We start from the raw sequence: 16,418 nt of genomic DNA, 5'->3' as shown, positions 1-16,418 counted from the left end.
CAGGCAGGGGGCTTAGGGCAGGGAGTTGGGGGGCAGGGTGTAGGAGGGAGCTCAGGGCAGGCGGTTGGGGACAGGAAGGATGCGGGGTGCAGGGTGTACGAGGGGGCTTGGGGCAGGGTGCAGGAGGGGTTCAGGCTCTGGCCTCCGGCCCGGCGCCGCTTACCTCAAGCGGCTGCGGGGTGGCAGCGGCTCGCACGGGTGCCAAGGCAAGCAGCCTGCCCTGCCCCGCCCCGCCCCCACTCCAGGAAGCCCTAAGGCCCCTGGGGGAGTGGGGGCGGAGGGCTCCGCGTGTGCTGCCCTTGCCCCGCCTCCAGGTACCTCCCCCGAAGTTCCCATTGGCCGCGGTTCCCCATTTCCGGCCAATGGGAGCTGCGGGGGGCGGTGCCTGGAGGCAACCCACAGAACCCTCTGCCCTCCTGGCCAGGGCCGCAGGGTCCTAGTGCCGGCCGTGCCGCGGGCCGGGCCGGATCCGGCCCGCGGCCCGTAGTTTGCCCACCCCTGCGATCGGATGTATTGAGCTGCTAAAGGAGACTTGAGTCAGATAAATATTTTACATTCACCCCCCCCCCACAGTCAAAAAATATAATTCCAATATACATTTTGAATGTTGAAAATAATCCCTGATCTCTTCCTGTCATCCACCATAGTTTCACTCCTTTCAATTCTTTACTTTTTTAAATGTTATTTTTTTATTCCTCTTAGTATCTCATCATTCCCCTTCATTAACACCATGCCGATGGATGTCACTGTGCTACTTAATTGATATTTTTAATAGCAAATAATCATTGAAGGTATTCATAGTTGCTAGTAGCCAAGGCCGGCTCCAGCATTTTTGCCACCCCAAGCAGCGGGAGGGAAAAAAAAAGCGGTGATCGGCAGCAATTCGGTGGCAGCTCTACCGCCACCGCTTTATTGTTCGGCGGCAATTCGGTGGCGAGTCTTTCCCTCCAAGAGGGACTGAGGGACCCGCCGCCGAATTGCCACCGAACAGCCAGACATGCCACCCCAAGCACCTGCTTGGGGCGCTGGTGCCTGGAGCTGGCCTTGCTAGTAGCTTCAGCAATCACATCTCACCATGTTTCTAGCATAGCACTCCCTGTTTGCATCGCAACATTAGTTTTAATTCTATACTTTTGTTCTTTTCTTCATTTTTTTAATACACGGGTTTATTCTTTGGGATCGTGTGACATTCAGGCTGACAGATTTCCAGATTTGTTGTCAAAACTTCTTCAGTTTCCTCCAGTGCGCCAATAAGGATTCCCTTTGTCACCTGTTATTTAGCCTCTCTGTCCGCACCAGCACCCAAGTGCTTTTCCATGTCATCGCTTGCGTGTAGAACTTGGTTCCCAAATATTCACCACAGGCCAGATTTTTAAAGGACGAAAGCACCTGGACGCTTCTTAAAATCCCACCAGTTGCTTAAATACTTTTAAAAATCTGGACAAAGGACACTATAGTATCTTGTATAAAATAGGGTTACCATATTTGAACATTGAAAAAAGAGGACACTCCATGGGGCCCCGGCCCCGCCCCAACTCCGCCCCTTCCCCTCCCCCGGTCCCACCCCTTTCCCCACCCCCGGCCCCACCCAACTCCGCCCCTTCCCTGTCCCCATTCCAACCCCTTCCCCAAAGTCTCCGCCCCCTCCCCTGAGCACCCCACATTCCCCCTCCTCCCTCCCAGCCACACGAAACAGCTGCACCAATTCTAAAGTCAGGCACTCCACTAGTATAGACTCCCATGACTTTAATGAAGCTGCTCAGTGGAGGATCTGCCCCGGCGCTCAGTTTTTGGGAGCGGTCAGGACACGCAGCTCACACTGTTCTGTTTCCCAGCTCCCCAGATGCCTTGGAGCACCCAGTTCTCCTCCCTGCCCGGTAAAATCCCGGACATTTTGAGCTATTTAATTCTTTAATTCTAAAACGTAATTCTTTATATGTAGTGAACTTTGTATTTTCGTTTTGGCATTGTGTTTGCTCCTAGGATCAGGGGCAGCCAGGGTCTCCACGTGCTGGGCCCGCCACAAGCTGGGAAAAGCTCCAATGGGAGCTGTCGGAGCCAGCCTGCAAGCCCTGCCCCCGCAGCTCTGATTGGGCAGGTATTTCGCAGTGATCCACCACACTGCTGTGTCTCATCACAAATGGGGAGCTGAGTGCCATACAGCACACCCCAGCCCCAGGAGCTCTGATCCACTTGCAGGCAAGGCAGCCCGATGCCCATCGCAGCCAGAGCTCTGATCCCTCTGCACACTCCTGCCTTTTTCACACTGCCCTCCCCTCCTCCCCCACCACAGTCAGTGCTTTTTGGCGACTCCCCGGAGCAGCTCCCCCAGCGCTGCCCCCCACCTGTGCAATCAGCGGCGCATGGTACTCCCAGCTTTGCTGGCATCCCTGGCTTACCTTAGAGCAGGCTCTGGCGACTGCTGCTGCTCCCTGACTCTTCGGCTCTGTTTAAGAGCCAAGCTGCCCTAGTGCTACCGGCTTCAGGCACTTCTCCTACCTGGGCTCCACCTGAGCTGCTCCTGCCAGCTCAGACTGTAAGAGCCGAGCTGCTGGCTTCAGGCAGCCCTCCCCTACCTCAGGACCCAGAGCTGGCTGGACACGTCCCTTCCCCGGCTCCAACTGAGCTGCTCGGCTCCGCCCCCTCAGACTTACAGAGCAGAGCTGCAGGAGCCAGCGTTACCGGCTTCAGGCAGCCTCCCCCCCTGCCTCGGGACCTTGCACCGTGGGAGCAGCTCAGCTGGAGCCGGGTAGGAGAAGTGCCTGGCTGGGGGCTCGGGGTCCGGAGGCTGCCCGAAGCCAGTAGCGCTTGCTCGGGCAGCTTGGCTCTGTAAATCTGAGAGAGGAGGAGTGGAGCAGAGCCACAGGGGGAGAGGAAGTGCCAGCCATTTTCCCGGACATGTGTGGCTTTTCAGCAATTCCCCCCGGACGGGGGTTTGATTGCTGAAAAGCCGGACATGTCCGGGAAAAAGAGGACGTATGGTAACCCTATATAAAATCCTAATCAAAGGCAAATTTCTACTGTAATTTTTTTTTACTAAATATAGGCACGCAACCCTGAGATAGATTGATAACCACAAGTATTCAAAAATCCATACACCTAAAATGGTGTACATTCCTATAGCATTCAATACCACTTTGGACTTCCAGCAACACATGATTCCCCCCTCCCTTTGTAATTGAAAACTTACTAAAAATCCTTATTTTTAAGAATAATTCCCTATCTTGCAAACACTGAAGTGCCCACTTTACTCTTCTGTTACTTTGCAATCAGGACTGCTATCATGTCCCCTCTCTTCTCTTCTCATCTCTTCTCTAAACAAACCCAATTTTTTCAGTCTCCCTCGCAGGTCTTGGTTTTCTAGCCCTCTAATAATTTTTGTTGTCTCTTCTCTGGACTTTCTCCAATTTGTCCACATCTTTCCGGAAGTGTGGTGCCCAGAACTGGACACAGTACTCCACTTGAGGCCTTATCAGTGCTGAGTAGAGTGGAAGAATTACTTCTTGTGTCTTGCTTATAACACTCCTGCTAATGCATCTCTGACACTAAGCGCCCTTGTATTCACACCCTACACACTATTGTAATAATCATTGTACAGAATAGGCCGTGTGAGATAGCATTTGAAAACAAATAACTCACTGATCATTAATAATCATGCATCATGTATGTATGTGGTGGGTATTACGAGTTATGGACATATGCTGGAATCAGAATTAAAATGTCTTCAAACCAGGTATGTGAGGAGGAGTTGATAAACAGGTCTATCCTAAACAAAGGAAAGTGTGTTCACCTCAATTTACATATAAGCAATAAAGAGACCCGTCAAGCTATGAAGGGGGTGGAGGCAAACCTCACACAAACAAGTGGGGGAGAAGACAGCATGGCCTCTTCACCCAGCAGGAGATGGAAGCTTGGTCTGGGTTTTACTCTTCAGAAGAATACATTTCAAAGGTTTACAAGGCTATAAAGACGGAGGGGCAGAACCTGATGTGATAAACAATTGAATCAACTGATTATATACAATATTACTGTGTTATAAGAGGGTCTAGGGTGAGGTCTTTTCTGAAAGCTGGTGACGCACTGATTAATATTATTGTGAATTATCATTATAAAAGGAATCATGGATACTAATTGATATTAGGCTGTAGTGTCTGCCCAGAGAGGAGGGAATGTCACAGCTATCTACTTGTCTCCTATGTAAATTAAACATGGTGGAATCGAACAATGGAAGCTCTATTTACATAGAAATCACAGGGGAGGATGGGAAGCCCACAGGAAGGAAAGAACAGCCTGAGGTCCTCCTGCCCCTTGAAACAAGTTCATTGAACGTTGGGAGATATCTTCGGCATCCATCACTAGACAGATACAAGAGGGCAGAACTCCCAGTCCCGTATTGTCCCCAAATCTGGTGCTCTCCAATGTCCAGCTCAGAGAAATAATATGGTTCGTTTGTTCCTCTAAAGACACAAAAACACATCACAGTGTGTCATTAGATTTCAGGAAAGACCTAACTAAGCTTCTCCTGCTGGTTGTAAACTCCATGCTGTCTTCTCCCCAGGTTTGCCTCCACCCCTTCATAGCTTGATGGGTCTCTTTACTGCTTATATGTAAATTGAGGTAAACACACATTCCTTTGTTTAGGATAGACCTGTTTATCAACTTCCCCTGCATGCCCAGTCTGAAGACATTTTAATTATGATTTCAGTATATGTCCATAACTCTTAACTGGCTCTGTTTACCTTCCCGGGTCAGACGCTGCCGCCTCCTCCATTGTGAGCCGGAAGCCCGGGCTGACCCGCTGCTGCTTCCCAGCGGGGTCTGTGCGGGGCGAGACCGGCACTAACCCCCGTCCCGCCCTGGGCTCTGCCCGCCCCGGCCCCCGAGCTGGAGCCCGCAGGTGATGGGGAGACCCGGGGGAAGGGCCGGAAAGTGACTCTGCACAAGCAGCCCCAGATCTCGCCGCCCCGGGCAGCTGCTCCCAGGCTGGGAAGCGCCTGGCGGAGGGACCGGAGCTGCGGCCCCAGCAGCGAGTCGCCGCCCGGGCTCTGCGCAGGATCTGCTCCCGGGGCCAGCTGGGGGGTCAGGGGGGGGGGAGAGCGGCTTGGGGGGGGGGGGCGTGGACGGGCCCCAGGGGGATTCCCTGTTGTGTCCCTGGGGCTGGGTTGTCAGGGAGGGGAGAGAAATGAGACTGAAATGGGGGGGAGAGTAGCGGGGGAGGGGGAGGTTATTGTTCACCTGCAAATGTAACCCCGCTACAAAACTCCGAGCCCCTCCCTCCCCTGAGACAGGACCCTTCGTGCCCCAGCGATGGGTGAATCTCCCCAGCACTGAACTGCTGCTGGGCCCTGTTTGCTCCATCAGAGACACCTGCTCTGAACGGGGGCAGGATCCTGGTCTACTGAACTGTGAGCCTCTCACAGACCGTATCCTATAACACGTGTGCCAGGCAGCCTGAATAAAACTGCTGTTAGTGTAGTTCGTGTGGGTTATATTGATATCAATCTGTTCAATATTTTTTTCTTTTATATAAATAGGCTTGGAAGGATGAGATTTTGGGGGGTAAAGACCAGTTTCCCCCAAAACACACAAACAGATGAGAAAGTACAGCAAAAACTTAGTTATCTGGTTGGGAGAATGGAGGGTGCCAGTGAATCAAATATTTTGGTTAACTAGAGTCATACTTGCCCATGGAATACTAATTTTCAAAGGATTAGAATACGATAAAATGAATAAAGTAAAAAGTAGTAGACAGGTACTCACCAGTCCAGTCACAGTACTGCACTGCAGAGTGGTTGGTTTCTTGAAGCAGTTAGGTGTATACAGGGCAAGTTTTCTATACAGCAGGTTATCTTAGGACACTACATATCACTCTGGGCAGCGCATCGCATACACCCAGATCACTGAAAATACACTGAACGCTAAAGCGATACTGAACATAATTTAATCTTTGTTTGATGATTCAGAAGGCACTTCAGGACCTTGCAGTGCCTCAGGGTCAGCATTATCAACATCAATTATCGTTGTAGATGTAGAAGGGGTAGGAGATTGGGCTGAATCTGTACTGACCCTATGACACACCCTGGAAGCTGCTTTTTTGAATAAATCCCTGAGATCCGCTGGCTGACCTGTCTTCTGCCTCTTTGGCATAAAAGTAGAGTGCAGAATGTGCAACTCCTGGGCAGTATACTAGTCCCGGTTACTAGACTGAAGATTTGTATTGGGAGAGATCAGAAGTGCCGGTTAATAGAGCTTTCCGGTTGATAAAGTACCGTATAACACAGCTTTTACTGTATTTCCATGGATAATAATCAAAACGTACAGCTAGGCAAAGTAAGAAAAATGCTGCTTGACAACTTCTTAGAGTGTGATTTAAGGATATATAAGATTTCCTTAGTTTTGGAGGAGAAATAGTGCCCTGAGACATTGATTTGATTACAAAAAGAAAATATCAGGTTCTGAAAGCTTCTTGAATCTAGCAGAGAAAGGCAGAAGGAAGAAGAATGGCTGAAAGCCAGATGAAATTCAAATGGAAAATTAGGCTGATTAACCATTGGGAAAATCTACTGGTAGATTTTCCATCTATTGAGTTCAGCACTGGGTGGGTTTCTGGTGGAGGTGTTTGAGTCCAACACAAGTAACTACTGGGCTCGATGTAGGAGTAACTGAATGAATTGCTCTGGCTTGTATTGTTCAGGAGGTCAGTTTAGACTTTCTAAATTCAGTGGTCTCTTCCCCTTCTGGCCTTAAAAATTCGTGACACCAAATGGAGATTGGGGGGGAGGGATTAAACTCCCCAGTGATCAACTTTCCCCCTTGATATCTGAGAGGCAAATTGTTTCCTCCATAATTAAGAAGCCTCCCTCATCTAGGGGACTAGTGTTTCCCAGACACTGATGGGCAAATCACCCAGTGCTACATATACAAAGGGACTTAGGTATTACAATGATCAGCATAGCAGCACCTAAGGTTTAGTTGCCTTGAATCCCAGCGGGAACCACAACCTGAGTTTGGCTCCCAGGCTCCCTATATTATATCTGGGCAGAGCTAAGCACCTAAAAATGGGATCCACAAAACAGCATGCTGACTGGGAACTGCCTGAGATAGCCAATAGAAGATCATAGAATCGTAGGACTGGAAGGGACCTTGAGAGGTCATCTAGTTCCTGCACTCAAAGCAGGACTAAATATTATCTAGACAGGTGTTTGCCTAACCTGCTCTTAAAAATCTCCAATGATGGAGATCCCTCAACCTCCCTATGCAATTTATTCCAGTGCTTAACCACCCTGACAGTTAGGAAGTTTTTCCTAATGTCTGACCTAAACCTCCATTTCTGCAATTTAAGCCCATTGCTTCTTGTCCTAAAATGCTGAAGAGAGGAGTGAGTCATATGCCCCACCCCTCAAAGGGACTTAGGCGGCTATCTCTGCTTGGTCATTCTCAGCTATGAACCCTCTCCTGGAATTTGATGCATAAGACTATGGGGTTTTCCAGGGTACGTCTCTCCGAGGGCATGTCTACACTACAAAATTAAATCGACTTAAGTTAGGTCGACCTACAGCCACCACAGCAATTAAACCGGCTTTTCACATCCACATTACACTCCTTCTGTCAGTGGTGCTGGAGCACTCCCGGGGCAGTGGGGCTCCAGCTGTCGGCCCCACACACTCTAGCTGTTAGCCCCGTGTGGCAGGCCTCAGGCTGACAAAGGCAGCAGCAGGTGATGAAAGCAAAGCAGTGTCGGCATGAACACTGCATCAACCTAAATACATTGACCTGAGAGATGCGCCTCTCGCGGAGGTGGAGTTATTAACTCAGTCTAGTGGGCAACCTACATCAGTGAGAGCAACATTTTGGTGTAGAAGCTTACAGAGTTAGGTCAATGTCAGCTCCTCATGTTGACCTAACTCTGTTGTGTAGACCAGGCCTCAGTCTCTCCCGTTGAAGCTGTTCCACCATGCATAGGCGCTGACTCCATGGGTGCTCCAGGGCTGCAGCTCCTCTGGCTAGTAGGTATGTGATAAATGAGATGACCCTGCCCTCCTCCACCGGCTGTGAGGGACAAAGAGCTCTCTCTCCCCTTCTGAATCCTCCTGGCTGCTCTAAGCAGGATGGGGGTGGGACTCTGCTACTCTGTCGTCCCCCCTCCCCAGCTTCCATTTTATTGGCCCTCCTCCCCCATGAATAGTGGGATTGCAGCTGGGACAGCAGGTGCTGAGTTGGGGTCTCTTGTTGTTTCAGGTGCCAGTGACCTTCAAGGAGGTGGCTGTGTATTTCACCCAGGGGCAGGGAGCTCTGCTGGACCCTAGTCAGAGAGCCCTCTACAGGGACGTCATGCAGGAGAAATATGAGATGGTGACCTCGCCAGGTAAGGGCTTCCCGTCCCCTTGGTTATTGGAAGCTGGGGGGGACCGTGATGTGGCCAGTTCAACTTCTGCTCAGGTTCTTCCCTGGTCCCTTACGTTACATCCACACAGCATCGGGGAGGTGGGATTCCCGGCTCAGGTAGATTTACATGCACTAGTTCTGCTAGAGCTAGCGCCTAAAAATAGCGGCGTAGATAGTGGCTTGGGCTAGACACCTGAGTACATGCCCAGGAGGAGGGCAGGGTTGTACTCAGGTGGCTAATCCGAGCCACAGCCCGTGCTGTCATGGCCACATTGCTATTGTCAGACACTAGTGCTTGTCCATCTACCAAGCTAGGGATCACACCTCCCAGCAGCTGTGCAGACAGACCCTGCGATTTCAGCCTATTTAAGCCTATTTAAGCCAGACTTTGATCTCCATTCCCCCAGCCACAGGATAGGGGAATCGGAAACACAAGGACGTATCAAGCATCATGTTGTCCTGTCTGTATTCCTTCATTATTTTTAAAACCTCTGTTTCTGGCTTCACCCTGTGGTGCTGCTGTTGTACCTGGTGCAGCACACTGTGAAATTAGAGTGAGAGAGAGGGTTTAAAAGAAAGAGGTGCCTCCATGCTTGGAGGATGAGGAGGACGATCCCAGTTCTAATGGATCATGGAGCACCAGGGACCCACTTCACAGAAAGAAAAATGACAGAGGGGTTAGTAAATGTTCCCTTTCTCAGTCTCCCCAGCAGTTACTGTGTTGTGTTTCCCTTCCTTGCTGTTCCCCTTTCGTTCCTTTCTCCCCGGCATGGGGGATGACTCCTGTCCGGATTCTCTCTCTGTGTTCCAGGGGGTGCTGGGATGGTGAGTGAGAACGAGGAGGAGAATCCACAGTGAGAAGGTGGTGAGGACGTGGGTCTGCAGGGAACGGTATTGGGAAGATCCGAGGAGATTTTTTATGAGAATCACAAATGAGGAACAACCCACGGAAATCAGCCCAGGTTAGAGAGGCCGCTGAGGTATGACCCAGGGAAGAAAACGTGTGAACCCATAAATGATGGTGAAGATTGCAAGGACCTCAAGGAAAGCACAGCCCAGCAGAGAATGCCTATAAAAGAGAGAAAATACACATGCACCGAGTGTGGGAAAAGCTTCATTCAGAGATCACACCTTATTTCACATCAGAGGATCCACACGGGGGAGAAACCCTACAAGTGCCTTGTCTGTGGGAAAGGTTTCAATCAGACCGCAAACCTTATTTTCCATCAGAGGATCCACACGGGAGAGAAACCCTATAAATGCCTTGACTGTGGGAAAGGTTTCAATCAGGGTTCGCATCTTATTAGGCATGAGAGAACCCACACGGGCGAGCAACCTTATAAATGCATGTACTGTGGGAAAGGTTTCATTCAGAGCTCAGATCTTATTAGGCACGAGAGAACCCGCACTGGTGAGAAATCCTATAAATGTCTGGACTGTGGGCAAAGCTTTGTTCTGAGCTCAGATCTTCTTTCACATCAGAGTAGCCACACGGGAGAAAAACCCTATAAGTGCCTGGACTGTGAGGAATATTTTAATCAAAGCTCATACCTTATTTCACATCAGAGAACTCATACAAGAGAGAGACCATATAAGGGCCTGGACTATGGGAAAAGGTTTATTGACAACACAGCCCTTATTAAACATCACAAAATCCATACAGGAGAGAGACCCTATAAATGTCTTGACTGTGAGAAAAGTTTCAATCAGAGTTCACCTCTTATTCGGCATAAGATAACCCACATAGGGGAGCAGTCCTATAAATGCCTAGAATGTGGGAAAAGTTTCAGTTGGAGATCAACCTATATTCGACATCAGAGAATCCACATGGCGGAGAAACCTTGAATGTGGGAGAAGCTTCGGCTGGGGTCAGCTTGTATCAGGCATCAGCAAACCTATACAGAGAATAGACCTGTTAAATATCTTTAACATGGAAAATGCTTGAAGTGGAATTGACAGTGGAGACTCCACACAGGAGAGAAATTCTATCGATTCCATCCCTAGGACTGACATGATGTCTTAAAAAATAAAGCCAATTGCCTTGAACATATCTTTGACTTCTTTCATGCTAAGTCAGACTCATGAGGATTGCTGGTGAAGATGTTGACGGGTTTCAGAGGGGTAGCCGTGTTAGTCTGTATCAGCAAAAACAACGAGGAGTCCTAGTGGCACCTTAGAGACTAACAGAAGGACTCCTCATTGTTTTTTATGAAAAAGTTACAGACTTGGAGGGGAGTTCAAATGAATCCCCAATACTGTGTGATCGTTCTGAACTTAATTCCCGGATTCCATCTATGGGAAAAGCAGCTTGTGGGCAGGTTTAGTCTTGAGACAAGAAGGCGGAGGGGGGAACCTGATCACAGTCTTCCAATACATTACGGGCTGCTGTAGAGAGGACAGGAATCAATGGTTATCCATGGCCCCTGAAGGTAGGACAAGAACTAATTGGTTCAATCTGCAGCATGGGAGATTTGGCTTAGTGTCAAGCTGTCCTTCAGCAGCTCGAGCATGAAGGCCAATCTCGGGGCAGACTACCACAGACAGGGCCCAAACCCCAGCTGAGTTCTATACTTAGATTTCACCAGCCAGATATTAAATGTAAACTCTTCAGGCCCCAGTAGCCTAACCATGGAGTCACAGACAGCCTCCTTGGACACTCTGGTCTTTCTTTCCCTCTAGGTGAGCTTCCTTTGGTGATAGATGGTCCCTTAAACCCAAAATCACAACAATATTCACATTACTCCCAGTCCCATAGGACTGGTCACTTACCCCAGGTCAATTGCACTGTAGATCTTACACCAAAGACAACACTTGTAGCCAATCCAGTAATAAACTAGCAAGACTGATTAACTAAGGAAAAGAAATGGGAGTTATTTACAAGGTTAAAGCAGTTAAACATATACACATGAATGAGTTACAGTCTTGAGTTCCAAAAAGTAAGAAGAATTTCTATCATGAGTAACCTTTACAAGTCCTTTAGGGCTATCCCAGGATGTATAGCTGGGGATCCCATGCTTTTGCTTAGAAATCTTGCCCTTGCAAAGTCCAGCAACATAGAGAAACTTAGTACTTCTTTGCAGGGGATTTTTTATTCCTCTTTCTTTGCAAGCCCCCTAACAGTAGAAATTTGCCGGCATATCCTCACCTCACATGCCGGGGGCGAGGCAGGAAGAGCGATGAACAGAGTCTTTTGTTCTATGGTGTCCGATGGGTCACCTGCTGCTGATGTGCCTTCATGAGACTAGTACTTTACAATAGTTGATGTCCGGTAATTTGCCTGGCTCCAGAGATAGGAAGTGAGGATTTTATACAAGCTAATGTTTCTTTCCTGTTTGTGACTTACACAGTCACAGAGCAGACACTTTATATCCCCTCATAACAAGATTAATGCCTGCAGCATCTTACAAGCAGCTTATAAAATCTAAACACACTCTTATAAACTTTACATCTATTTTAGCAATACTAACACACAGGTAAGACAGACTGATTCCAGTGGGCTTCTTGCCATGAGGACTGTCAGCAGTTAGGTGGGCAATGAATGTGGCCCATGGGCTATGGGTAAATTAAAGTGTAGTGTTGGATCCTCCTCGGCATGAGGGGGAAGGGGCTGTAAAATTTCACAAGGGTAGGTTGTTTCTATTCAGCAGGCTCAGTGTTTGCTCTGGTGCAGGCAGCTCCTGTGCACGACAGCTCACCTAAAAAACAAGATCTGCCGTAGCAAAAAGAAGGCGATAGGGTCTGTCCTACCATTGTCATGTGCCCTAGGGTATGTCTACACTACCCGCCGGATCGTGATCGATCTATCGGGGATCGATGTATCGCGTCTCGTCTAGACGCGATACATCGATCCCCGAACGCGCTCCCCGTCGACTCCGGAACTCCACCAGGGTGAGCAGAGTCGACGGGGGAGCGGCGGCCGGTGATCCCGTGCCGCGAGGACGCGAAGTAAGTCAATCTAAGTCGATCTAAGATACATCCACTTCAGCTGTGCTATTCTCGTAGCGGAAGTTGCGTATCTTAGGTCGATCCCCCCGCCCTAGTGCAGACCAGGCCCTAGTCTCTCAGTGCTAGCATGCTCTGCACAGGCCGAGCGGGAGTGCGTGTGCGCTCTGGGCATAGCCCAAATGATTGACGTTATTTTGGTGTGTCCTTTAACTATGGGTTTCAGGCTTTTCAGAGGTTGGAAGTTTGCATAACTCCAAGCTCTGGAATGGCCTGAGGTACCCCCGGGCAGTCGGGATTAACAAAGTTCATTGGTCAGTTTAATTCCTAGATTCTTTTTTAGTGGAAAAGGAATATATTCTGGTGGTGGTTTGGGCAATTTTCAGCAGTTCAGGCACTGCTGTGGCTAGCTGAAGGCCAAGGATGCTCTGTGGTTCCTAAGCAGTCCTCCCCCCTCCCCATCCTGGACACATTTTGAAGGTGGAATTGGGATGATGGCCGCGTCTCAAAATGATTGGAACATGGAGCTGCTGACAGGGCAGGGAGAGAAATCCCAGATAACGGCCTTTGGCCCAGCACCTTGACAGTTTTATCCACACTGGCTACAGTAACTTCAAACACCTGAGAGAAGACGGGTGTCTCTCTCTCCTTCTCCACATCCACCATCAGGGTTCCCTCTAATTTTTCCCACCCATGTGCGCAATGAATTTTGTTAGGTGCACCAACATGGCGGCGATGTGGCACACCTCACCTCCATATTGGTGCACATAAAATTCATGTGGCAGGTTGGCCAAGGGGTTCGGAGTGTGGGAGAAGGCTCAGGGCTGGGGAAGAGGGTTAGGGTGCGGGGAGAGGGGGTGAGGGCTACGACTGGGGGGTGGGCTCTGGGATGGGGCTGGGGATGAGGGGTGCAGTGGGGCTCCCTGGGGCTACGGTGGGGAGAGAGGACTCCCTTCCCAGCTCTTTCTCCCCGCAGCAGCACCTGGGGCGGGGGGGAGAGGCACGTTCAGGGCTGGGCTGGGCTGGGGGAGGGGCGCCTGTTCCGTGGCAGGGCCAGGGCTGGGCTGGGGCGGCGCGGCTGGGGGAAGGGCATCTCTTCCCGCCGCAGCCCCGAGCGCCCACGCAGCGCTTAATAGGCCGCTCAGCTTAGAGGGAATTTAGCCCACCATCCCCTGCAACAAAGAACTTCCCCCTCCATGATTTCCAGCTTCCCCTTCCCATGAAGCCATTAGTGAGCACTTGACAAGCCGCGTGGAGACCTCTGCGGTGGTGCACCCATATCCCAGGCAGCAGCTTAATAGAGGGCCAATTGCCTTGTGCCAGGAAGGGGAGCCTGCAGCTGGCCTGGAATCAGCCGGCTAACGGCAGCTGAAACCCCTGCTTGGCTGAACTGGCCGAGTAGCATTGCCAGGACTGCTCTTAAACCTGGTAGGAGGACTTGGCCCGCGGCTGCTCGATGCTTATGTCTTCCGCTGGGCTTGTTCCTCCACCTGCCAGTCCAGCCCTGCTCAGTTCCTGACTCCGGTTCTGACCACTAGGCCGGACTACCCCACCTCCTGCTCCATGACTCGTGGCTTAGGTTGCCTGAGCTGTATGCCAAGCCAGGCCCTGCCCCCGCTGCTCCAACCAGTTCTTCTCATTTGTGCCCCTGGCCCCACCTATCCCCTCCCCTCCAACTCAGCCCCTTTGCCCCTCCTCAGGCGAGCCTCACCCTGCCGTGTGGGGAGGCGATCTTCCCTTGCGGTGAGTGATGAACTCGGCCTAAAGAAGCAACAACGTTTGTGCCACCCTCATAAAATCAAGAATAGTAACAACTCGCTCCTAACTAGCACTTTTCACCCGTGGAGCTCAAAGCCTTTTACAGAGCAAATCCGCGTATGCAGCGACGTGGTCGCTAGGTTGGTCCCAGGATGTGAGAGAGACAAAGTGGGGAAGGGGATCTCTTTTACTGGACCGACTTCTGGTGGGGAGACAAGCTTTCGAGCTTACACAGAACTCTGCGTTGTCGTACGGAGAGGGTCACAGCTAACTACAAGGGGGAACAGAAGCGTAAGTTAACATGGATTTCAAAGGAGCTTTCAAGGTGAAGAGGCCAGTTAACACCTCTCCAGTTGTAGAAGGGAAAGGAGGGGAAAACAAGAAGTGAGGGGAAAGGGGATGTGGGTTATAGATTGTTGTAATAAGCCGGGCTGGCCAAATCCTGGCTTGTGAGGCGCATGCAGCTCTTGTACCGTTAAAGTGGGGCTGACATAGCTTACCACAGCGCCTCCCTCATTCTCCACCTACCAAGTTGGTGGTGGTGGGGGAGCTCAGGGCTTCTGCCCTGAGGCAGGGTGGTGGGGCTAGGGACTTCTGCCCAGCAGGGAGGTGAGTCTCGGGGCTTCAGCGGGAGTGGGGCTGAAGCCCCGAGCCCCAGCAGGTGCCTCCCATGGTGCTGAAGCCCCGAGACCCCCCTCCCAACAGGGCAGAAGCCCCTATTCCCACTGCCCTGCTGCAGAGGAGAAGCCCCGAGATTTGGCAGGCGTGCCTGGCTCTCAAACTTCTGAAGATTAGAATCATAGAATATCAGGGTTGGAAGAGACCTCAAGAGGGCATCTAGTCCAATGCAGGACAACCCCAACTAAATCATCCCAGCCAGGGCTTTGTCAAGCCTGACCTTAAAAACCTCTAAGGAAGGAGATTCCACCACCTCCCTAGGTAACCCATTCCATTATTATATGCGGCTTGGAGGGGCAGTAAGTTTGGCCATCCCTGTCATAAGCCATAAATCCAGTGTGAGCGTCTCTATTCAATCCATGATTTGTAGTGTTTAGTAAAGTTATGAATTTAAGTATAACGTACCTCCCCGAGAGGCGGTAGTTAGGTCAATGGAAAAATTCTTCCCTCAACGTAACCCTGTCTACACAGGGGTTTAGGTCGGTTTAACTATACAGCTCTGGGATTTAGACTCCTCCCCCCCCGCCCCCCCCCCCCAAGCAGCGTAGCTGGGTTGACATGAATTTAGGTGTAGACCACGTCTCAGTCTCTGCCTCTTGGACTGCGACTGGCCCCATCAGTGGTTGTGCTGCTGGTGATTTATAATAATCATGGTTCAAACAACACTAAAATCTCATGGCAAAGTGTCGGAAAATGGTACAAATAAAATGAGAGTGTCCTGGCAAATGGTCCTTTGTCTTATGAAGTCTCCAATAAATCTGCACGACATCCTGTAAAACAAAACTAATATCCTACTATGGGATCAAACGGCCTTCAGCAAATAGAGAACAATCCACAATACAGGGTGGACTATAAGACACTCCAGGTTCATATAAATCAACATCCCAGAGCATGTGCCAGGTGATTCAAAATCAGGAGAACAGATTTACTCATTTTCTCCTCTGAACTGTCTACATCTGTCCCATTCGGAGCCTCCTTATATGGTCATGTTACTTACCAAAGTTTTAACGTCATCCTAATGAAAGGAGAAAACCCAAACTCCCATCTGAAAACAAACAGCTGGGCAAGAAAAAGGCCAGAAGCCGCTTTACTCACAGATGAAACTGGGATTTAGGGTCAGAACAATCACATTGTGTTTAGGATGGAGTCAAATTCCCCCTCCAGGTCTGCGACACTTTCATCTCCGGCCCTCAGGCATCAGATCTGGTGGGGATTGCGACCAATGTTCCCTCTAATTTTTTCCATTCGTGTGCGGAATGAATTTTGTTATGTGCACCAAATTACCAAGGTAACGTGAGGATGTGTGCCACCAGTAGAAACAAATAACCTAGAGATCATATATATAGTTTTAAAAAGTTACCATAGGGATAATTACTCCAGCCAGGATATTAGGCATTTTAAAACTCACTACTCAAAGAATTAAATTTAAGCGTAAGAGAGAAATAAAAATTATGACATGCATAGACCAGTCAAAAAACTCAAACAGCACTTTGAAAGAATAAAATTACAGGAAGTATCAAGCATTGCAGGAAGTAGCAAGAAGTAACAATAACAACAATAATACAAGTATGTGTTGGGAGGTGAGTGTGAAAAACAGAGTGTGTGTGTGTGAGAGAGACAGAGACAGTGTGTGCGCGTGTGAGGCAGAGACAGTG

General features: G+C 49.8%; 3 protein-coding genes across 3 annotated transcripts in view; 1 reads left to right on the top strand and 2 right to left on the bottom strand.

Annotated features, from left to right (window-relative positions):
- LOC117887100 (zinc finger protein 208-like) overlaps positions 1-16,418 on the bottom strand; it is an 882,934-nt gene that overhangs the window by 43,327 nt on the left and 823,189 nt on the right. The window lies entirely within an intron of this gene.
- The window catches only part of LOC117886903 (zinc finger protein 345-like), a 115,344-nt gene that overhangs the window by 90,761 nt on the left and 8,165 nt on the right, over positions 1-16,418 (bottom strand). The gene's annotated exons all lie outside the window — the stretch shown is intronic.
- On the top strand, positions 7,350-10,426 carry LOC117887000 (zinc finger protein 572-like). Its single transcript, XM_034789229.1, has 2 exons — positions 7,350-8,365; positions 9,197-10,426. Exon 2 carries the CDS (start codon positions 9,451-9,453, stop codon positions 10,228-10,230), a length of 780 nt encoding a protein of 259 aa, XP_034645120.1. The 5' UTR covers positions 7,350-8,365; positions 9,197-9,450; the 3' UTR covers positions 10,231-10,426.

The sequence above is a fragment of the Trachemys scripta genome, chromosome 14 (assembly GCF_013100865.1).
Source record: "Trachemys scripta elegans isolate TJP31775 chromosome 14, CAS_Tse_1.0, whole genome shotgun sequence".
NCBI classification, from domain to species: Eukaryota; Metazoa; Chordata; order Testudines; family Emydidae; genus Trachemys; species Trachemys scripta.
Note: the sequence above shows the minus strand (reverse complement) of the source record. Positions and strands in the feature narration are given on the sequence as shown.

Bases quoted from the DNA above. Each gene is read 5' to 3' on its own strand.
- LOC117887000 (XM_034789229.1), top strand. From the start codon at position 9,451: ATGCCTATAAAAGAGAGAAAATACACATGCACCGAGTGTGGGAAAAGC.